We start from the raw sequence: 24,292 nt of genomic DNA on the forward strand, positions 1-24,292 counted from the left end.
TCACTCACAAGAGATGCATATTTGTGTTCTCAATTCCAGCACATTGTCCTTGAGTGTTCTTTCGCTCATGCAGTCATTCAACAAGCATGGGTTACTTGCCTACTAAAGACCAGAGGGGTCAGACCCAGTATACACCATCCAGTCAGGGATGGCCTCTAGGTGTGAGCCAAAGCACAGATGCTACTGGGGCAGAACAAGTAAGGGGCAGCTGAAGATATGGTGGGGGCACAGTGGTGTGGACCGTGAGGATTGGCTTGTAGCATCAGACAGGGCTTCCTGGAGGAACTTGAACTGAGACCCAAAGGATGACTAGGAGAGATTTAGGCAAAGAAAGGAAGGGGCAGAGAGGTGAAATGGCACCCAAGGGAAGGCTAGGACTTGGCTTAAGAGGGATTGTTGCATCGGGCAACTCCACACTGACCAAAGAAACGGGAGTCGTGGAGCAGGCTACATAATGCAGGATGCCGAAGAGCAACATCCTGGCCATTTTATTGGTAGACTGATCCCACAGCATTAATCATGTGAGGAAGTGGAGAAGAAAGGGAAAATTAGAAGAAGCTGGGCAAAAGGTGGAACTGTGCATCCGCTGATAGTTTGGTATGTAGAATAGCCCTGACTCTTCCAGTCAGGATTTCAGTCTTATCAATAAGGCATGCCATGATCAGCTTCTGGGGTCCTTTGGTATGCACCAGTCAATGGCCCTCTGGGCATTCCCCTCATACCTCCATGATGTGTAAGTCAGGAGTAAGATTATGCATCTGTCCTCAGCACCCCTCCCAGGCTCCCAGGCGTTCCCAGTCATACTTCGTGATGCAGACCCTTCCCAGGGTGATCTAGCCTTATGCTCTTGATTGACCTGAAAGGTGCCTCCTAGGGTTGGGCTCTTAGAATGGAGGCAGGATAAGCCACCTAGGAATAGCAGACCCACAGGGATGAAGGCAGTTGAGGGTGTCAGGAGAAAATGTAATGCAATACAAGAGCAGGCAGACTTGAGTACAGTGGCTGGCCCATGGCAAGCTTTAGAGATAAGTGAAGAATTTTGATCCTTATCTCATAATAAATGGAAAATTATTTGAGGGCTTTAAACATGCTTATATTTGCATTTTTAAGTACAAATCTTTAACTGATTAGGATAGGTTTTTGAAAGTTAAATGATAACATTAATAATAGAATATATTTATCCCTAACTTTCATTTTCAGTTTTTTACTATTTTACAACTTAGACTTTTTCAGTCAAACATGAGCACTAATTAATGGGGCTTAAACTGAGCTACCTAAACAGAGCTACTTTCAAAAACATATAGTAACCAGCAATAAAATGACCTTGTCATTTCCAGTCACTAATGAAATAAGTTAGAATCCAATCTCTTCATGACTTGTCTTGTGTGTGTGAAATATGCAGTATGAGAAGAAAACAGGTTGTAAATTCTTTGTGAACTATATATTTTTCCATAAAATAATATTTAATGTGAAATTCCATCTTGCCTGACCATGTTGTTCTCTGGTCTCTAAACAGTAGAATGTTAAATTTCATTACCACAAAACACTTGTCTCAGCAAAGAAATGATAAAGTAAGTAAGGAAAACCATCTATTTGCTTTTAGCCAGAATCGCTTCGATTGTTTTGCTAATATTTTAGGTTAAGAGACCACTAGATGCATTTCAGCATATGCAAAGCCTTCTGTTGTGAGAGTCTGACCTCAAGAAGAAAAAAGTAATGGAGGCCCTGCCCTGGTAGCTCAGGCCACAAATGTTTCCCTTACATTTCTGAGGTAAAATTCTTGAGTAGATATTTTAGCCAGTGTTGAATCACAGACCAAAAAAAAAGTGTCCTCAGAAGTTCAATTCTACTCCCCTTGGGACAAACATAAAGTGACACATTTGTCATATAAATGTATTTCATCTACTTCACTAATGAATCTTATTTTGTAGGACCTCCTAAAGAAAGTGGCTTTCTTATCCCAATTGCTAATTAAGAAAATGTTTTCATTCCCAGATGAAAATATCTGCTAATATAAAACAGATAATCATCTAACTTGGGACATTTTATTAAAATAGCCTCTTCCATAACTTTATCTGCTTAAAAAATAAATGTCAATATGCATTTACACATTCCCTGTGGGCTTTATCTGTATTGCTATCTAAGGGTTCCCCACCCCCTCCATTAGCATATAACTTCCAGCCTTTGTGTTTAAATTAATAAATGCTATTTCAAAATAGTCTATAAATGGACACTTAGTAAGTCAGCCTGCACATGTCAATCTTGAGGTCTAACCAGAGAAATTTTACTTTCATACAAATGCCAGATTTGTTGTATTAAGGTGGCTTTGACATTCTAATCATCTTGAAAATGGTTTTAGCTACTCAGTGGAGGGCCTAAATAAATATATGTGGAATATTGAAGCTTTAAAAATAAAGCTATTCATTCCCTTGTTTAAATTTAAAATGTGTTTCTGTGCTTTCTTCACATTTTCTTACAACTCTGGAACAGAATCACGAGTTTGTGGATGAACAAGTCTTTGAAGAAAGCTGCATGGAAGTTGCAACTGTTAATCGTCCTTCAAGCCACAGTCCGTCTCTCTCTTCACAACAAGGAGTCACCAGCACTTGCTGTTCACGGCGACACAAAAAAACTTTCCGCATCCCAAATGCCAACGTGTCCGGGAGCCACCGAGGTAGTGTGCAAGAACTCAGTACGATTCAGATCAGATGTGTGGAGAGAACCCCACTATCTAACAGGTACTAAGATGATCTGTGTGTGGACCGCACACCTGTGCAGCTTCTCGGCCTCGTCCCCTTTCCAGCCAGGTTCCTGCCTCCGTGGCATCTAAATCCTAGTTTCTCCTTGGCTTGGAGTGAGACAAACCTGCTACCCCAACAAATAAGAAAATGGCTCCCCTTCTCTTCTTTGTTCAAATTCAACAATGTTTGCTGAAAATCTGGATGCGCTTTTTAATTTAAGCTATGTTGCTTTATAAAATTGATGGCTCTAGGACCAGAATCTTAAATTTTGGAGCAAAGAAAAGTTCCCATCTCCAAGATATTGTACCTTTGTGCTATTTTATATCTATTCCAAATGAAATAGAAAAATGGAGAAGTAGTTGAAAAGAAAATATTTTAAGTTTTCCATGAAAATTAAGTAGTTTTAAGCTTCTCTGCATAACCTCCTTGCTCATTTTTCATTTCTCCCTCCCTCATGAGGATAAAGCTCACACAATAAAACTACTTGGGAAAACCTTGAACTAATAGACAGGAGTGACTAACTTTTGCGGTTCTTAACGTTTGGCCGTCACTACCTTAAAAGCTTTAAGGGCAGCACATATCCGGAGAGACAAGATACTGAAAAGATTCTGTGATCAAAGGAATTCAGACATCTACAGCAGCTATCCCCTTCATAATGTATCTCAGGCCTCTCAGTGATTCTGTCTTAAAGAAAACTATTTCACTTTGCTTGACCCAAGTTTTTCTCAAACTTTCCTGATCCTCTTTCTTGCATTTTTTTTTAGAAAACACTTTGAGAAACACTGATTGAACCAAACTGTGCAGGGCTTTTTGCATTTATTTGTTGCTAATGCCATCGCTCGTGTTAATGTTAATATATATATTTATATATATATAATCAATGTTAACACATATTTGCTGTTTGATTTTTTAAAAAGTCATGGTAATTGTTGTGAAGCCTTTTAAAAGTTTATAAGCATGAAAAGATATCTTCATTTATAGGGGGAAAAGTTTCTTTATGTAGACAACTTAACTTTCTTAAATCTATCTTTTCCTCATCAGCCGATCCAGTTTAAATGCCAAAATGGAAGAGTGTGTTAAACTAAACTGTGAACAACCTTATGTGACTACAGCAATAATAAGCATCCCTACACCTCCAGTAACCACTCCTGAAGGAGATGACAGGCCAGAGTCCCCTGAGTACTCAGGAGGTAATATCGTCAGAGTGTCTGCTTTGTAAGACGATTTGAATGGAGTCTAAGAGAATTTGAGCCCCGGCTGTGGAGAGAATCCCAAAGTGGAAGAAAGAAGAAAAATAAACTCTTTGCAGATGAGAACAGCAAAGCAAGAAGGTTGGTAGTGAAACAAAAACAAAGTTTCCAGACTTGAGGATGGAAATACTAAACCCAATGGCATTTCAAGACCGAATGTGAGCCGTTATGCAGAGAAAGAGTCTGTGGCCTTGAAATGCCACCTACTGATGCTTCTTATGACCAGAACTCTTTTGTAATAAAATTAATAAAATAAATCTTTGGACATAAAGTTCCAGTTGAATGCAAACAAAAAAAAATATGGAAAACATTTTGATAAAATTTTTTCCTGTTAAAAACCATGAACATTGGCAGTGGTGAAGATTAGTACATTTAAAAAACTCATACAGCACATTTGTACTGACTGAAGGAAACCATCCTAATGCATGCTAGAATTCTTTGGAGCAGTGATCTCAGTTTCCTTATGTTGTCTTCAGAATAGGCATGATAAACTATAACTGTAGAAAGGGGGAATTTCTGTGCACTTACAACAAGCTGATTGTTCATGTTCTCTGGTGGGCTGTGCAAATAAACTCCTTTTAGAACCACAGTGTTTTTCATGGGGATGCTCATTAGTAAATCTAAAGTGTTCAGATAGTTCAGTATTAATTATCGTTTTACCTTGCACCTAGAAACTGTTACAACTGCAATAATTCATTGTACACCTGTTGTATCAGGCATCAGAACCTTTTGTTGCTGTATTTTCAGATCTTCATAGATACAGTAAAAGCCACATTCATACATGAGCTTCTGGTGTGGCCAGGTTTTAGAGAACTTTTTAATCCAAAACTATTGTGCCATAAATGTTTTTCAGTAATATCCTTTAGTCTTCTGTATTCTGTGCCAGTGCATTCTTTGTTCCTGTGGTTCTATCGCTCCTTTCTATTGGGTTTACCGTCATCAACTGGACTAGTTTTGTAGTTCAAATGAATTCCCTACTTTTGTATTCCCCAACAAAGGATCTTGTAAGTAGATTATCATCATCAATCCCCTGCTCAAAATTAGAAAAAAAGGAGTTGACATCTATGATTTATCTCTAACCTCTTTGCTGTTATGAACAGCCCAGATACTGGATATATCACTACGTGTCATGAAAAGAGTTGGCTGGGACTAATATCATAGGATCAATGATCCCAGAATCTCACTTGATGTATTATTTATTTTGCTTTAGATCTTGAATACATTTTGAGAATAACTAATGTGTATTGGAATGCAGAGATAAACTGGAACGCTTGAGGTAGCAATATTAAATGAAAGCTTTCTTGCTACTCTCTGGGATAAAGTAGCACAAATTTATCTCAGAATAGGTCCTGTGTATTATGAGAAGCAGTTTTCTCTACTATGGAAGACAGGAGTTTGGTGATGCAAAGTGATCTCCATGTACATTTAATTGAAAAGTCTTTATACCTTTCACCTTTAAAAATATATTAGCAGACATACCTGCCCGTAACAGTGTAATAAAGTTTTATGTCAAATGAAAAGTCTTGTTCATTCCAAACCACCATTATAAGGAACCAAGTTAACTTCTGTACGTGGAAAGAGTTAATAATTATCCCTCTACGATAGAAATTTTTAAATGCTTATCGTAATTTATTCTAAAAAGGGATTAATCCAATCATTTTCAAGCAAAGCCAGAAATTCTTGCTTCCCATTTCTAGAATAGCTTCTAGAACAGTGCTGTGCTCACAATAGATCTTAATAAACACTTGCTGAGTGAAAGTAAAATAAACTCTCTTTCTCGGGAAGAACTGGCTTTATTCCTAGTGTGTCTTTTAAAAAGTTACTAATCTTCCTGGAGCGTGAATATTAACAATTATACTTTAACACCTGCCTCATGTCACTTTATGCTTCTAGAGCAAATATATAGTGAAACATCTCTGATGGCATTTGTCGAAATACTTTTTAAAAAGTAGACTAAGGAAACCACAATCAGGAATACTTAGCTCTTTTGATTCCCAATGAGAAGTTCTATTTTCATGTTCATAATATTACATTTTTAAAAGACAGTTAGATTATTTTAGTTGACAATTCTGTCTCCTTTTTGACTTATCATTTATCCAAAACTATTAATTTTTTTAGACTTTTGGAAAAGAAAAAATAGTTTGGTGTTTAGGTGATTTAAAAATATACTGTGTCGGTGGTGAATGACTATTGATGACTGTGTTAAGTGCATCTGTATTGTAAGTGAAATGTAATTATTTCTGTGTACCATATGGAGTAATCAAGGTCATTGTTTTTGACAATTTTGTTTGAAATTCATATATCTTATTTCAAAGAATAGCATAATATCTGCATTATGCTGGAAAAAAATAGACCTTTGGAAATACTTAAATAAAACATGTGCATGCTCAAACAGGACAAAGTGGTTGACTCTGGCCCTTTTTCTTTCCTTCCTTTTTGAAATCTAGGAGTTGCTATGCATGCTACATTCTTGGAGAACACATATCATGTGCCAACAATACATGTACTGCAACATGTACCAATTCTAAAAATCCATTGATTTGTAACACTTAGATTTAGTCTAAATCAAGAAAGATAGTAGCTTCCTGACAGCAGTGATTTTTTTAGGCAGAGACTGTAATAGAAAAGTCAATATCACTTTAAGATAAAAGATTGTCATCAGTTTAAATGGTCACTTTTGCAAATACTTTGATGACTGTAGCCCATAGCCACAGACTAATAAGTAAACTGTAATATTGTCGGCCAATAAAAAGTAGGTAATGTGGTTAAAATCAGTTTATTTTATACGTGAACTTTTCAAATAGTGTGCTCTTGGCACCGTGTCACTTAAAGTTTATTACCTTGTATGCTGCGCACCACTTACCTCTTACACAGAGTCTTTCAGAAAGAAAGGAGACCAGTCTGATCTACTGGTCTGAACCTGATCTACTTCTTAACCACTACTTGCATTAAGCAAATAGAAGTTTGGAGGTAATAACTTGGGTCAGAACTCAATTAGGTTCTTGGTTGAAGATTGTCCTATCTGGAAATTAGCCAAGGTAATTATTAAAGCATGTCTTAAAAAGTAGAATAAAGAAACTTCAATCAGTAATCCTTAGGTTTTTGTTGACTCCCAGTGAGAAATATATAGATAGATTGATAGATAGATAGATACATATGTGTATACAGCTACTTATCTCTAAATATATAGTATATATATTTAGTATATACACACATTCACATGGATCTGTATTTTCTTGAATATGCACACACTGATGATGGACATCTCTTTAACATTCAAGAGGAGACAAAAAGCAAGGAAAATTATTGCCACTTTTTTCCAGTATTCGCTGGGAAATAGCCTCTATGACGTTATATAGATAGCCACTAGCAGCATTGTTCAAGCAAATAAAAAGGGATTGCTAATATTAAGTAGCTGACCCGCAAGAATTTTATTAGAAAGTACCTCCCATCTCCCCTAGAGTGTTGATGCTTGCCTTATGAATTCAGTGACAAGAGAGGCTATTGCTCTCCACGATGGCATATACATCATCAGAACACAGCGATAAAGACATTTTGTACTTTTTGAGAAAAAATTACTTTCAATTGTCTCTACTTCAGTTTATTGTATTTAATAAAACATTTCAGAAGAGCATTTTTTTTTTTTTACTTAAAAGGAGTTATCACTTTTGAACACCACATTTAAGACAATTATATAACATATTTACTGGAAAAAAGCTTTCAGTGGAAACAGTATTAGATAAAAACTTTTGCTTTTACTGCCTTCCTTCCCTTTTTTCCTTCTCTCAAGCACTAACAATTCTTTCCATAACCATTTTTTCCATTTTGCCATTTTTGCCATTTTGACTTTCTATGAAATTCCACTAGGTAACTACTGTTCATTTTACATATAACTCAAATTATTAAGCACCTCAGAGGAGCCAGCCTTTGAATAGGTGCTAGAGAAATAGAGATGATGAATCTCTATTGAACAGATCCTCCCAAGAAATTACAGTGTGGTAACTACTTTCTGATTTAGACTGCCATTCATAACCTCACTCTACAAGTCTTATCGTATCTGTCATCTTGACTGTCATTTTTCTACCTTAATCTCTTGAGGACATCCCTTCGACAGAGGTCACAGCAAGACATAGTTCTTCAAAGGACTTTGTCCAAGAATCGGGGTACAGGACAAAAGTGCAGGGGGTGAGAGGATTCATCAGAGACAATGTGAGAGGCAGAACAGGCAGATTGACTGAAATACAATGCTAGAGGCGGCAATAACCTGGACAGGAGACGTCTGCTGTAACTTATGGGGGCTAGGTCTCTGGCTGGGGTTCAAAATCCACTTTCTATAGGTGAGGGTCCTCTCTATGGATGGAATGGATGTAGGAAAGGGTGCATGAATCCCTACCTTCTTGGAGAAAGAAGGGAAAACAAACAAAAAAAGGAGGCAGAACTTTGCAGTCATGGATTTGAGCATGGCAAAACACCGGCCTTCACAGTTTTGAGTCTTCCTTCTGTAGTTTCTGCAGGACTGATGAGAGCTATTTAAATAGTTTCACAGGAAGAGAAACATACAAGGTTGTTATGAGTCCTAACACTACTCTGCAAATTGTTTCTACTGATTAACCCCACTGTAATATCTGAAAGTGAGAAAACAGAGCAGTAAATTGAAGCAAAATATAATTTTTTAATCTCTGGTGCCCATCAAGAAATTATGCCTAAAAGGAATACATCAAACCCAAAGCACAGGGCTGGCTGAACACAGTATTGAATGGATGGGTAACAAAGAAGTGGAGAGAGACTTGGAGGAAGCCTAGAAGCAGTGGTGGGCACCCTAGAAGGAGAGAAACCTATTGGTGGGGGGAGTCTGATGAGGGCTATTCTAATTGACAGTCCAATATTTTTTAGTTTGATCAATTCTATTTTTACAATTACCAATTGCTAACAGGACAGGTATTTACTCTTTCCCAATTATTATTTTTAATATTTAATCACTGAAAATTTTCTCAGAGATCTCCCCCTGTACAAGAAAGAACAAAACTCTGAAAGAACAGAATGAGGGATTGGTACAAAGAAATGGGAAAAGGTTGAAGAACCAAAGCAAGGACCATGATGGTGGGTAGATGGATCTGTTAAACTTCCCAAATAGAGTATAAAAACTTCAAAAGTAAAACTTTCATGTATATCACAATTTTGCATTGAACTTAATCTGAGCTTAATAAGCAGTGTTTTTATTTCCAACCAACCTAGTAAGAAACCAATGTACAAACCACAAAGAAAAATCTGAACACATCTTTAATACAATCATGCTTCATTTAAAGGCATTTCTGTAAATAACGGATCACGTGTACCATGGTAGTCCCAACAGACCAGGTCCTATAGTGTCTGTATGATTTAGGCTATAACATTTCAGCTTGTAAATTATACTCTATGGCTTTGGCACAACCATGAAATCATTTAATAGAGTTTTCAGAATATGTTCCTATTGTTAAGCAATGCATGACTCTATATAATTTTTCTTTTATAGATTCACAATGAACTCAAAATAATGATAAATATAACAACCATGAAAAGATAACAGCAACAATAATAATGACAACTAACTTGTAGTGGATCCTAAATATATACCAGGCACTGTGCTGATCACTTTACAAATATCAATCCATTAATTAATTCCATGAACAGCATTCTCTATTGGGAGAACTTTAACACTGAAAAAATGATGGGTCTGCATTTTCCTAATTCAAGTTTTAACTAAATCATGTGACAGAGTCCTATTTGTAGAAACACTGGTTCTATTTGTTCCTGTAGAGTAAAATAGAAATTCAAGGGAATGTGGGGAAGAGAGCAGAGCAGGATTAAGCCTAGTGACATCCATTTTCTGTTGGTTGTAATTTCATTATCAAGGGTGAATCATTTTTCTCAGTATTTCTTCCTATTTTCTTATATTGAAAAGTATACTTCTCATAAATAAACCTGATTGACAATTAGTAAATTAAAATAAAAAATGCCATATAGCCATGAAATGTAGTGTGTCCCAATTAATAAAGACCTTTCTAACAACTCTTTATCATACAGCAACACATTGAATTAATTTTCCAGTAGCAGAGAGAATTATATATTATCCATCTCTCTCTTGTTCCCCTTTTTTGAACAAATCCTGCCAAAATATTTCAAGATTGTTGATCAGGGCTGTAGTTAGCTTGCAGCATTTAATTGGCCCATAGTCAAGCCTTAGACGCTTAGTATAATAGAATAAAAATATTTTTAATTTAAGTTCAATAACCACAATTCTTAGACTTCATTATCTTTTGTAATTACTCAAATTCTTGTAAGCAAGAATTTTGGAGGATCACATTGAGGTACATATTGGTATTTTAATATCTTAAGAAAAATGAAGTGCAGAAATTCAGGTAGGCAAAATAACTGCATAATTCAGTATTCCAATTTATAATACAATTAAAATATTCTGGAATTTCCATCCTCAAAGAATTCCAAAAATTGTCTGTAGGTCAGATCAGTGATTTTTTTTATTTGTTCCTAATAAAATAGAAAGCATCAATAAAGGTATAAACACAGACATTTGATTTATACGGAACTGTAGAAAATTTAATGTACCTTTTAAGATGGTACTTGGGATGTAACTGCTGATCATAAAACTCTTTGGGATTTCATCGTTTGCTTGTTTTATGTTCCAAAATAACACTGGCCTATTAATAATATCTCTTTACCTTCTACCTTAGTCTCCCCTTCCCACTGCTCAATGGGTAAATGTGTTTTTCATCTGAAGTAGTAATAATGCGCGAAAATGTCTTTTATAGTGAAAATAAAATGCAATTATTGTTAAAAAGAAGTTTGTAGAAAAGTTAACAGTACATATAATTTATCATTGTCAAATCTTACTAATAGTAATGATTAACTATCAATGTTGCCTCAATGAATAATAAAAACTTTTCCACATTGTCTTTCAAAAAAATAAAATTTTTTACTTCTGTTTTTTCCAAAGTAGAACTATAGACCAGGTATTCTACTATGAAGACCACACTGTATTTGAAAAGGAGACAGATATACAACATCAGCAAACTCCACTAGTATGCAAAACAAAGTGGCTTCAAACTTATCAATGAGAGATTAATAAATGGAGACTTGAAAACTGAAGGAAATGGAAACTCTATTGCATTTGGAAAACACTGAGCTTGAAAGACAAGAAAAATTCAACACTATGTCAATTCTCTTTGTTAACTCACCTCACAGTTCATTGGCAAAGATGCTGAGAATTTAGATTTTATGCTGCAAATATTTGTTATTAGATACAGACAAAAAATTGTATGACTGTTTGAAATTAATTCAAAACATTTTCTTCTTTACCTATAGCCTCACGTGATAAGATTCTTAACATAAAATTAGGCAGAATGCTAAAAGATTATAATAAGCTCAATTGTAAGGCTAAGCCAACTGTACACCAATAAGTGAGGCTCTGAATGCTCCATTTATGTAGTTGAGTAAGATTCTGATCATGTTTCTATGATAACAGGATAGACCATAGTCAAAATTTAAATACATATGAACATCAGAATCACTATTGCTTAATTTAAATTTGTTGTGCTTCCATTTTCCATCTCTTCTCTGGACTGAGAAAAATATATTTGATGCCCAAAATAGATTATTAAAACATAACTCCAACAAATGGATTTTTTTTGCAATGTATAAGTGTTACAAACAAGTGAGCTTTAGCATCTAGTATATGTCTAATGTAGAAATATGCAAAGTAATATACTTCCATAGTTTATATTAGTATAAAATGACAAGTTTTTAGGAAATTTCTCATTTGTATATTCATTTTTTTTAATATTTATTTATTTATTCATACAGAACTGGGGTACAGGCCAGAGATGCGGAGGGTGAGAGGATTCACCAGGGACAGAGTGGGGAGCAGAACAGGCAGATTGATGAAGTACACTGCTGAGGGGAGCAGCGGGCGGGTCAGGAGAGGTCTGCCACGCCATGTGGTCACCTCCGGGGCAGGCGGGGATCGAACTCATGCGGAAGTGGCTTAAGCTTCTCAGTGCTGCGCTTTAACCCGCTGCGCCACCAGGCAGGGCCCTGCATATTCATTTTTAATTGTAGATTATCATACAATTTTTAGAGCATTTTTCTTAAGAAATCACATTTATGTCCTAGATAAAACTAAGGAGAGTAAATGTTGAAGAGAGATAATGAAAATCTACACACAGAGTAAGGGGGTGGGGGGAGAGACAAGCAGGATGTGGAGTTCCATTTATTTTATTTCCTTATGAAAATAGAATTTTAGTGGGTTGTGGAGGGAAACTTTCTCTTGCCTGTAATCATTATATCTTTTAGTGTTTTTTCTCCTTTGCTGATTGTAGGAAATTATAATGTAGTGGCGTTTAGGCTTTTAAAATGAATCTTCCTTAAAAGATCTATCAAAAGTAGCATTCTTAGGATTATCAAACATTAGCTTTTTTTCTACAGCCTAAATGGGCAAAATGCCTGAACTGCATTCACTGGTCTCAGGAAGCAATAAGATAGATATTTTGAGTACTCACGTGAAAAAGAGGAACCCGTTGCTTTATTTACTGACAAATGTATGGAGACTTTGCGCTTTTTAGGCTACTTTTAAGTAAATTGACAGATTTTCTTAACATTTAATCTGTTTCTTAGCTAAATTTGTTTTACACTTTAAAGGGCTGATGGTGGAGTTGTACAAAGCAAACCATACTTCTCCTTATTTGTCATGAAATTAAAAAAGGACATCAAGAACTTCAAATTCTTGTTTTTAAAATGTGCCCATAAGTTCATGCCCTATCCTCTTCCCTATGTTGGATATCAATAAACCACTTTCTTTGGGCTTTGTAAATTTATAAGGATCACAGTGTAGGCACCTGCCCACATTCCTGAATCCGTGAATCATTATTTATGACATAGTGTAGACAACTGGAGAGGAAGGAAGTCAAGTCTCCTCACTGTTAGGGGGAAAGGATGCCTTGTATGAGCTCCACACAGGTGTTGTGGACACCAACCCACTCCTAGGGAAGCCATCAGTGGCAAAACCCCATCATCACTGAAGGGAGGATGCTGGAACCGTGGTATAAGAACAGACATGTGGGCCATGGGGGTCTCTTGACCTCTTGGCTTCTGGATCTCCTGGCTTCCCCCGGCTCTCCTTGTGCCATTGGGATTCCGAGTCAGCGAAACTGGTGGGACCCATTTACCAACTTATCTCCCTCTCTTTCTTCCTGAAATATTCATTTCTTCATTTCCCCTTTTTTTGGGAATAAACCTTTTATTAACTTTTTTATATGTGCCTGCAGTTGAGTGTTATTATAACTCATTTTGGCACACGGGTAAAGACTCATAGTCAGACAACCCATTTCATATTGGGGTTGTTCTGTGACATCATTACCTCTCCTTCATGGAGAGTATAATGCCTACAGTTTAGAATCCCATACATAGTAAGAGATTTTCTAACAAGAAGGGGGTGGGGTTTTTTTGGTCTGTTTTGCCTTTTTTTTTTTTTTTAAAGATTTATTTATTTGTGCATACAGAACTGGGGTACAGACCAGAGGCTCAGGGGCGGCGAGAGGCTTCACCAGAGACAGAGCAGAGAGAAGAACAGGCAGATCGAGGAAGTACATGCTGAGGGGAGCAGCGGGCGGGTCAGGAGAGGTCTGCCACGCCATGTGGTCACCTCCGGGGCAGGCGGGAATCGAACTCATGCGGAAGTGGCTTTAGCTTCTCAGTGCTGTGCTTTAACCCACTGCGCCACCAGGGAGGGCCCAGTTTTGCCTTTTTTTAAAGAAATGACTCTTACATTGGACTTCAGCAACCACTAAAACAATACGACATAGGTGTAGAGTAAGTGAAATGTTCAGGTTTTTATGCCCATGGCCTCTGGCTGCCACCTGCGGCCTTGAGTGCAGAAGGCACTTCGGCGCATGGGCGCGGGTCACCTGACGGCCGGCGCCTGCCGGAGGGCGCCGGCGTGCAAAGTGGGCACACCTGAGCTGGAGGCGGAGGCAGAAACAGCGCAACGGAAGGGCTACGAGGGGAGGCGTGCCCACAGAGAGGCAGGACCACAGGCCATCGCCAGAGACCAGAAAGCACGCGCAGATTAGCCTGCCAGCCTCCCAGCCATGGCCCACTGCTCCCAGGCCCCATTCCAGCGGCTCATTTTCTGTGTGAGTATATTATACCTTCCAGGCACCGTGCTAGGAGCTGGGTGAAAAGATAACAAGATCCTGCCCTTGCTAGTATGGTAGAAAGGGAAAAACACATTCCCTCCCCCACTGCAGATGTCTTACCTACCTGCAACCCCCTATAACAAAAGACAGATTACAAGGGGGGGAAGAAGTCTAATAACTATCGTTACATGAAGGAAATCACCTCGAATCCCTCTGGGTTCTAGGCTGATAAATAATCAAACAAGTATCAGACAAGTTTGTATGAGGAGGGAAAAAAAAACCTATTACTTTGGAGAAGAACAGTGAGACTGAGCAGCTCATCCATGTAACTCCAAGTGTCATCTGAAAGGGGGAGCTCACTGAGGAAGGCTGTGTAGATAAAGATAGGTGCATTTCAGTTCTGTCCTCTCCCAGAAATAAGAGATAAGGAGATGAAGTTTTTTTTCCACACCTACTTGTACAGAAGTGTGCATGTAAACTTTTTTCTAAGGCAATCTATACTGGACTTCAGGAACCCTTCCCATAAAATCCATGTTTTACCAAAAAGATACATTTTGGAGTGGAAAATTTTTGCTCCCTTACAAGTATGTACCTCATGTGTGCAGGGAGATACCCAGAGAACTGAGTTCAGCTTTCCTCACTATCCAGAAGTAGAATATTCCTAATTGGTATGGTTTGGTAGATAGTTTTATTTTTAGGACTCAGGAGCCTTATAACTTAATTTATATGGAAAAAATTGAGCATTCCTAGACCCAAAAAATAACCTGCCAAACCATACCAAATAGGAACATTCTACTTTAGAATAGCAAGGTTAACTTTAACCCTCTAGTGGCCTAGAATTCAGGGTTAAATACCATCTACATAGGGGAAGGGTGGATGTAGGCCTCTTAGGGGAGAGAAAACTGAAGAAGGACGAATGTGTCTCTAGAAGAATAGATGGGAGTATGATCATTTGTCCAAAGTTTTCTGGGTATCTTGCCTCTTGGAACAAGAGTCGGTCCCTGAGTTGATGACAGCTGAGGATAGCTTATATGGCAATTGAGTACCTTTTTGGAGGCTCCATCTTTAATCCAATAAGGGGGAGCCAGAGAAAGTCTCTCCCTTCATTTGCTTTTAAAATGCCTAAAGATTGAAATAATCAGTATACCAGAGCAGCATATTTTGAGGTGATGTATTCTGCTAACCTTTGATATTTTTAATCTACTTGACTTGGATCCAAAGCAGAAATATAATTAAGGAGCCTAAGTTCAGATTGAGATGCATTCTAGGGAAAAACATTAGGGTATTCAGATTGGCAATCAAAGGGTGGTAGTGGTGGAGAGGGATACTAAATTTGTGGTTGAAGAAAATGTCCTAGAAGAAGACATATGAGACGTGAGGAAGAAGGGTTAGACACACAGAGAACTTTCCAAGTCTGGGAAGCACAGGTGGACTTTCTCTGGGAATGTAAAGTACCAATCACATATTTGATTTCAGTAAAATCCATGGGCATTAATTTTTCCATTTTATTACCTGCTTTTTCAGGCATTGACCGGATTTGGGGGTCAAACTTTCTGGATATTTTACAGACCTCAACAGTTTCTTATTCTTGATTCTGATTTCCTTTCCTTTCATAGGTAAGTGCCAAAATAATGTTCTTTTTTTTAAAAAAAGGATTTATTTATGTATGTATACAGAACTGGGGTACATGCCAGAGGTGCAGGGGCGGTGAGAGGATTCACCAGAGACAGAGTGGGGAGCAGAACAGACAGATCGACGAAGTACACTGCTGAGAGGAGCAGTGGGCGTGTCAGGAGAGGTCTGCTGCTCCATGTGGGTCACCTCCCTGCCTGGGGCTCAAACTCATGCTGCAGTGGCTATGGACAGCTTCATAGTGCTGCGCTTCAACCCGTTGCACCAACAGAGAGGGCCCCAAAATAATGTTCTATAAAATGACAACTAAATTTCCTTTTTAATAAGCAACGTGAGACACTTATTTCCTTTCAATTCACTGCAACTTTAAGAGCAGGTGGTTAGAATAACCATTTTCAATCAAGGGAACCAGGGAAGGAAGTTAAGTAATTTTCCTGAGGTTACAATGCTGGAAAATCATTAAAATGGGGTTCAAACCCAGGCTTGACTATGAAGTCTCTTCTTCCCTTCCAATTGAGTCTTTCATTTTGTTGACAGTAAAATTAAGACCTTTTAAATCTGCCTATGCAATTCTGAACTTGATCACTTAAGGCAATATCTTGTGATTTGCTTTTATCTATCTTGTCCTTTCATCACCAAAATAACTAGTATTTGTATCAACCACTGTTGCTTCATTCACTTTATTAATTCAACAAATATTAACTAAACACTGCTCTGCTTGACACTTGTAATAAAACAACAGACAAGGCAAATAGGATCCCTGTCATTATAGTAGTTTGCTTCTAGTTGAAAAGACTGTCATTAAGCAAATAAGCACACAGATGATATATAATTGCAAATTATGGTAAGTGCCATCGTGGAAAATAATGGAAGCTACAAAAGAGCTAACAGAGGGGGTCCTGGGTGAAGATTCAAGTTCAAAAAATTTCTGTTTGAGAAAATGTCATCGAAAAGGAGGTCAGACTGACTACATGTTCGGGAGTGGGTTTGACTAAGGACGCCATGAATTTAGAGATTTTTCCATTTAAGGATTTTGGACTTAGGTCTCGGTTCTGTAGAAAACCATGAAGAATTTTGAGCAGAGGAGTGACATGATCCAATGTACGCTTTTTAAAGACCACTCGAGTTGCTATGTGCTGAAGAGTGAGTCGGCAAAAAGGGCACAAGAGATGCAGAGAGACCAATTAGGAAACCACTCGGGGATTGAGTGAGAGACGCAGTGTGGCTGCTGTGGAGCACTGCCTTAGAGAACTGGGCAACTTAAGGCACCTTTTAGAGTTATCATCAGAGAAACTAGGTAATGATTATATCAACCTGAGAAAATTTCAGGAAAGCTGCTGGCTCTGATTCTAGTAGCCGAGTGAAGGGAATGTCATTTGCTGAGATGATGGGGAGTTCTGTTGAGCAAAATCCTGGCCCAAAAGGAGGTGGCAAAAAGAGCAAAATGAAGAATTAGGGAATACTTAGTAAATGCTTCCTGTTTGCCAGATACAGCTTTTAAGTGCTATATTTTTTTTCATAATTGCTGAAGCATTTTCCTACAAAAATTATTTTCTTTCCTTCATTTCAGCAAAATTGTTGCTGTTATAAAATTAAGCTTCTTTGTGAACATTTTTTTTTATTGAGATAACATTGCTTTACAACACATTTGGGCTTTTATCATCAGAAAAGCCCTCAACAATATACACTATTAACTTCTCTAACATATACAAAAAGAAGCAAAGGCTCATAATTTACCTAGGGTCACCCAGCAAATCAATTGCAATATCAGAATTGAACCTTGCATTTCTCATTTGGACTCCAAAGCCCAAAAGCTTAACCATGTAGGAAGTTTCTTACTGATCTTTAAGTAGGCAGCTGTGTATAGGAGTAGACAGCATAGAGCGTTACTCATTTGGTAATCCACAGCATCACTGAGGAGGGCTTTAAGTCCAAGGGGTTGAAATTAAGTACAGAATAAGAGATTTCCTGCAATAATTCAAAAGGAGCAACAAAAGAGTTTTGAGCTAGTGTTTGGCCAGAGAGTCAGGAGGAAACTAAGAGGATGTTGAAAGATCTCAAGAGAAAAGAAGTGTGAACTCACTGACTGCACGTCCAGTAAAGTGTGAACCCAATATGGCTGGGCACTCTGGCACCATAGACATCAATGCACGTGTTGTGATGCAGGAGCAGAAAACCTACATTGAATTAGAAGATTCCTAAGGGGCAAACAGAGTGAAAGGAGGGGGATTTTTTCCCCAATAGTCTTGATTTACTGGAATATAATCTGGCGTGCCCCAATTTTGGTACGATCTGATAGATGGAAAGGAATGGTTGAAGTTGCGGGGGAAAGAGGAGAAATATAAAGAAAGGGAGAACATGAAGTCAGAGTTAAGGAGAAGAAAGAGACCCTGGAGGAGGAGTCCCTCTACTTTGGGGCACTAGCAGGCACCTTCCAGAAGGTTCCCTGCAACACTGTGGGTGACAGAGCACAGAGTTGCTCCTGAATATTCTCCCTTACTACCTTCTGGTAGTGTCTCCTGGAAGCACGTTTGCCTTTCCACTGTTCTGTTAAGGGAGATTTGACCTTTAGTATAAAGGGCACTTGGAAACCTCTGAAACTCAAAACAACCAGCTTGGATGAGCTCAGCAGAATTGAGAACACCTGACTTGTTCACCCGCTTCCTTTATATTTCTCCTCTGGACTCTTCATTCCCCAGTGATGACCAAACCTATGGATGAGTGACCCAGGCTTGTAATTCAGGAGCAATCAGCTCTGCTAGCAAGCCACTGCCCTACCCGCCCCACCTGACCCCAACTCCCGCATCCCCTCACCCCCCATGTGTCCCTGGGTTTCCCTTCCTGAGACACTTACACTTGTTCTTATCTCTGGCTGTTTGTCAGCAAGTGCTAGCAGCAACAAAATCTAATTATAATAACTCACAGGAAGATACAGATGATGGATGTAGCTCCCAGGATATTTGCAATTGAAAAGAGACCACTTAAACTTAATGAATCTCTAGAGAAATATTAATATTGAGAGAGAAGCTATCTGTGGTCTCTGAGTATTCTCAGGGGAGCTGTCTCTTCTGCCTACTTGCCCAATCTGCCTATCAGTCAGGATGGATTCATGCACACTAAGAAGCCACAGATATACACACACCACGTTTGCATATCACCAGACGCACTAACACTTCAAGACGTACATTATACACACCCATTGAGCATGCACAAGAACACACACACAGATCTACATGTTTACAGAGCTGTGCTAATATATGGGCATGGTGAAAATCAATGTGGCTGGCTAATAAGCAGAAACAAGATTATGTATAAAACTCTAAGGCAAAGAATTTGGATTCACTGTTCTAAGTGAAACAGAAAGCTATAAAGAGTTTTCAATGGAGGACTCCTAAGAACTGGTTTTACTTTCAAACAGTAGTGTGGCTGTATTAAGGAGAAGACTCACAAGGATCAGAGAAGTGCGGAGGCCTTGTAGGGGGGTGCAGCATGGCCCAGGTGAGAATAGAACCAGCTTGGGCTAGTACAGAACAGTGGAAAGGAGAAAAGTGGTGGATTCAGAAAAGGTATAGAAGGAAATTCTGGCTGGACTTACTGAGGGGTTAGGGAACAGATAAGGAAGACGTAAACAAATGGCTGGGTTTGCTAAGAGAAGCAGGGTGGGAGAGGGGGGTGAAGAGTTCAGCTAGCCAGGGTATATTTCAAATTCATGTGAACCATGCCGAGATGTCAGGGAGCAGCTGGATATATAAAAGTGGAATTGCCAAGGGAGGCCAGGCTAAAGATAGATCTATAGGAAATGGGAGTTAGCGATGGCGGCTAAAGCATGTATGAGAGAGTGTTAGGAAGCAGAGCATTCACTGAAGCCGGGTGCAACTGTGAACCCTCCAGCACAGTACGGCAAAGAGAGGAGAAGGGACAGCAAAGAAAACAGACATGATCAGTGAAAGATGAGATAGAACAATGAGGTGTTTTTTTTTTTTTTAAGATTTATTTATTTATTCATACAGAACTGGGGTACAGGCCAGAGATGCGGAGGGTGAGAGGCTTCACCAGAGACAGAGTGGGGAGCAGAACAGGCAGATCGACGAAGTACACTGCTGAGGGGAGCAGCGGGCGTGCCAGGAGAGGTCTGCCACGCCATGTGGTCACCTCCGGGGCAGGGAGGAATCGAACTCATGCAGAGGTGGCTTTAGCTTCTTAATGCTGTGCTTTAACCCACTGCGCCACCAGGGAGGGCCGTTTTTTTTTTTTTTTTTTTTAAGATTTTATTTATGTATACAGAATTGGGGTACAAGCCAGAGGTGCAGGGGTAGTGAGAGAATTCACCAGAGACAGAGTAGGGAGCAGAACAGGCAGATCCACGAAGTACAGTTTGAGGGGAGCAGCGGGTGGGTCAGGGGAGGTCTGCCACGCCACGTGGATCACATCCGGGGCCGGGGATCAAACTTGCACTTAAGTAGTTGCAGCCAGCTTGCAGTGCTGTGTCCTAATCCATTGTACCACCAGGGAGGGCCCACCTGCAGCCTTTTGCTCTTATTAACATAGAAAGCTCATGGTGTGGCCCACACAGGCCTGACTATGGATACCTGAGCATGGGTGTCACTTGAGCCTGGAGAGCAGGTATGAGGCAGCATTACTCAGAGGTCTACATTGGTGCAACTGGAGAAAATGAGCGACAGCTTCAAGGGGAAGAGACCACGGGAGCCTGCCAGGGGGCACCCAGAGAAAAGAGCCTATGGAGTGTCTCGGGGGCTCAAGTTGCTGTCTCCCTGCTGGCTTGTCTCCCCTGCAACTGCTAAAACCTGCGAAGATGATGCCAGGGGGTCCAAAATATTCTTTCAGGTCGCTAGAACCCACAGTGAACCTACCCGGTCTAAGGTGGTTGAGAAACACGCTCACTCTTAACTGTCTCACTCTCCATTCACTTGCCCTCAGGGAAGCTAGGTGCTGTGGAGTAAGGCGATGAGGTGACAGATATGGAGAGACAGTTGGCACCCATGTGCCAGTCTTGGGAGTGAACCTGCTTGGAGGAGACTTCTGAACCCCCCACCGTGTCTCCAGCTGACTACAATGGCACTCAAAATCTTCACTAGCAACTCAGACCCACAATCACCCAACCAAGTAGCTCTCAGAAACTGTGAGGTAGTAAGTGTTTGCTTAAAATCACAAGGTTTGGGGAAATAGATTAGGAAGTAATAGATAATTCATTCACATGATGGAGACAGAAAATGCAATATAATCGTGTGTAACAAGCTTCTCCTCTAAGAAACTTATTCCTAATAGAAAAAAAAAATCAAATCTGGTCAATGTATTTGGATGGACTGGAATTAATACCATCTTTCCTCTGCAGAGAAATGAGATCTTGTGCCATGGATCCATGAGTGGCTAACATCTGCCCCCTTCAGTTGCTTTGGTTAAAGCACTACCCACCTTGATTAACATTTCAAGAAATGAAACTTGACCCCTCAAGGTAAGTGCCAATATACTGTGGGTTTTCCCAGAGGATATTCCCAAAAGGAATTACTTTAAAGTTGCAATTTCACTGAAATTGGAAGGTCAGGACCAAGGGCACACACAGAGAGAATTATCAATAGAATGAAGAGTCTGTGAGGATGAAAGGAAAGGTACCAGCTGCCCAAGTTCTGCATCATCTGACAGTGAGACCTTGGGAATGTCTTCAGCCTTTTCTGCTTCAGTGTCAGAATGTCTCCAATGAAGTTCTACCCACCTCACAGATGGAAGGAGACTAAATAAGGAAAAATAGCTGAAAAGCCTGTTAGCATTACCAGGTATTAGAACGGTCCCAGAACATACTCACTGTGCAATTGTATGTTGATGGGAATAGCTAGATAGAGGTCCAGAGGCCATTGTTCTTAGAAGAGAGAATGCATTTTCTCAGCTGACCCTGAAAGTTGCTCCTTCAAAGTGTTCATATAAGTTTGAGCTCAGCACATTTTGCTCCAAGCACACATTTCTACCTAAGTTTCCCTGAATTGCTCCATATACCTGATTCAGCTGTTTTCCACTTCTGTGTGTGCGTGATTATTAGGAGTTTGTTCTTTTCTCCTCTTTGATAATTCTTGGCATCAGCTATTTTATCTGAACTAAAGACACAAAATCTCAGGGAATACTTGTAGAATTTGTTCAGAATTAGTATCCTTAAAAAAAAAACCTGAAATTAAAACATAAATTATATTCCTTTCTGTCTTAATTGTCATAGACGTTGCCTTCTTCATAATCAGTTTTTTTTAAAAGATTTATTTATTTATTCATATAGAACTGGGGTACAGGCCAGAGATGCGGAGGGTGAGAGGATTCACCAGAGACAGAGTGGGGAGCAGAACAGGCAGATCAATGAAGTACACTGCTGAGGGGAGCAGCGGGCGGGTCAGGAGAGATCTGCCGCGCCATGTGGTCACCTCCGGGGCAGGCGGGAACCGAACTCATGCGAAAGTGGCTTAAGCTTCTTAGTGCTGTGCTTTAACCCGCTGCGCCACCAGGGAGGGCCCCATAATCAGTTTTTTAAAAGGTTTTCTGCAAATGTTTTACAATGTGGTCTGTGCTTGACACATTTATTGAAACTATTGATTTCATTACTGAGATTTAAAAATATTTTAATATTAAATATTTCAAAAAAGGAAAAGTAGAAACAGTAAACAAACACTTCTGTTCTCACTGCTAAGATCATCAAATGTTAATATTTTGCCTTGTTTCCAACATTTTTATTATTCTTAAGAAATGAAGCATGGGCCCTCCCTGGTGGCACAATGGGTTAGGATGCAGCACTGCAAGCTAGCGGCAGCTGCTTCAGTGCGAGTTCCATACCCAGCCCTAGAGGTGACCCACATGGCTCAGCAGACCTCTCCTGACCCGCCTGCTGCTCCCCTCAGCAGTGTACTTCATTGATCTGCCTGTTCTGCTCCCCACTCTGTCTCTGGTGAAGCCTCACACCACCCTTGCACCTCTGGCTGTACCCCAGTTCTGTGTGAATAAATAAATAAACTTTAAAAAAAGAAAGAAAGAAAGAAATGACGCATTACAAAGACACAGAGCTTTCCAGATTCCAATTATCTTCTTTCCTACACATAAATGCTTCCATTTTTTATTTTATTAATTCTATTTGTACATGTAAATTAAGTGAAACAGATGTGATAAAATCTATAGATTGTAAAAGAAGGGATTCAGAAAGTTAGGAGACAGGAATTGGAGTGAATTTACTGTGTGTGACTTACTTACCCACCTAATAATTCTGTCCCAGGAGAGTTCCCATCAAACACTGCATTTATCACTGCACTGATAAATGTATCATTACTGGAAGGACCAGGTCCTTGAAAATGCCAACTGCTTCAAGCCAGCGCTCTAGTTGACTGATGTTCCCTTTTTGGGGGGCACTTAATGGAGAGCAGGAGGTGATCACCAAAGGGGTCGCAGGACTAGAAGAATAATAAAAATATATTAACCCATAGAAATCTTTGGTAGTAGCCAATTGATTATAGTGTTCCTAGAATAAATGTAGATATTGGATAGGCTATAATATAAGAAAAGACATCAACCATTTAATTGACACAATGGAGAGTCACAAGTTGTCACTTAATGTCCAGACTGGAGCTGGTCTGTAAACCTGAAGAGAGGACCAGATTGCCACACAGGTTCCTGTTGCCACTCTGCCACAAGAAGTTTGTGTAAGCCTTCCTTGAATTTCCCAGAGGTATTTTCAGTCCTTTACTAGAGTGGCTGTGCACTGGAAAGAAACACTCAGACACTGCAGAGATTATTGGATTGGCTCAGAGGCAACACTAATCTGAGGACATCCTGTCTATTAATGTGGCCCACTGGGCAGAATGGCGATTTATGGAAGTCAATGACCCACATTAAATGGAGTTAAGAAGCCAGAGATTTCTTATTGTAATGCAGAGAGAGGAATCCAAATGTCAGGTTCCATGTCACCATGGACTGAGTGGATCTGTGGAGTTACCTGTGCTTGACTACACAGTATCTGAATGCAAATTATACATTTAATGGTAAGAAATATACCTTGTCAGCGCTGAGAGCTTTGAAGATGCCTTGTAGAGGAGAACCAATCAAAAGTATAGATGGACTATTCCCACCCTTCAAAATAAGAAAAATAATAGTTCAACAATTAGTGCTCCTATAAAATTGAATGAAAAGGTGGCAATTTTTGGCATTACCCCCATTTAACTCACCTATGTGATTTGTACCAAAAATTGAAGGTTCTTCTAGAATTACGTGGATTATTTTAAACAGTCTCTCTCTAATCTGAGCTTTTGTATCATCCTGACTTGGCCATGATCTTGGACCCAAGACAAAATCTGACAATGGTTCTGCCTTTCACTTTTCACCATGTCTGGGACTGTATTCTCTTGAGCCTTTCTTTCTTTCTTTCTTTCTTTCTTTCTTTCTTTCTTTCTTTCTTTCTTTCTTTCTTTCTTTCTTTCTTTCTTTCTTTCTTTCTTTCTTT

General features: G+C 39.3%; 1 protein-coding gene across 3 annotated transcripts in view; it reads left to right on the forward strand.

Moving 5' to 3' along the window:
* The window catches only part of KCND2 (potassium channel, voltage gated Shal related subfamily D, member 2), a 435,485-nt gene extending 431,355 nt beyond the window's left edge, over positions 1 to 4,130 (forward strand). For 2 of the 3 annotated variants that reach the window (XM_012720805.1, XM_004676975.2), the window contains 2 exons: positions 2,491 to 2,738; positions 3,783 to 4,130. In XM_012720805.1, coding sequence (XP_012576259.1) covers positions 2,491 to 2,738; positions 3,783 to 3,960 — 426 coding nt within the window. In that variant the 3' untranslated portion in view covers positions 3,961 to 4,130. Of the gene's footprint in view, positions 1 to 610; positions 625 to 2,490; positions 2,739 to 3,782 lie in introns of all 3 variants that reach the window. The other variant, XM_012720804.1, reaches the window with a different exon arrangement.
* Positions 4,131 to 24,292: the final 20,162 nt, after the last annotated feature.

The sequence above is a fragment of the Condylura cristata genome, unplaced genomic scaffold, assembly GCF_000260355.1.
Source record: "Condylura cristata isolate star-nosed mole 26May11 unplaced genomic scaffold, ConCri1.0 scaffold00005, whole genome shotgun sequence".
In the NCBI taxonomy this organism is placed as follows: domain Eukaryota; kingdom Metazoa; phylum Chordata; class Mammalia; order Eulipotyphla; family Talpidae; genus Condylura; species Condylura cristata.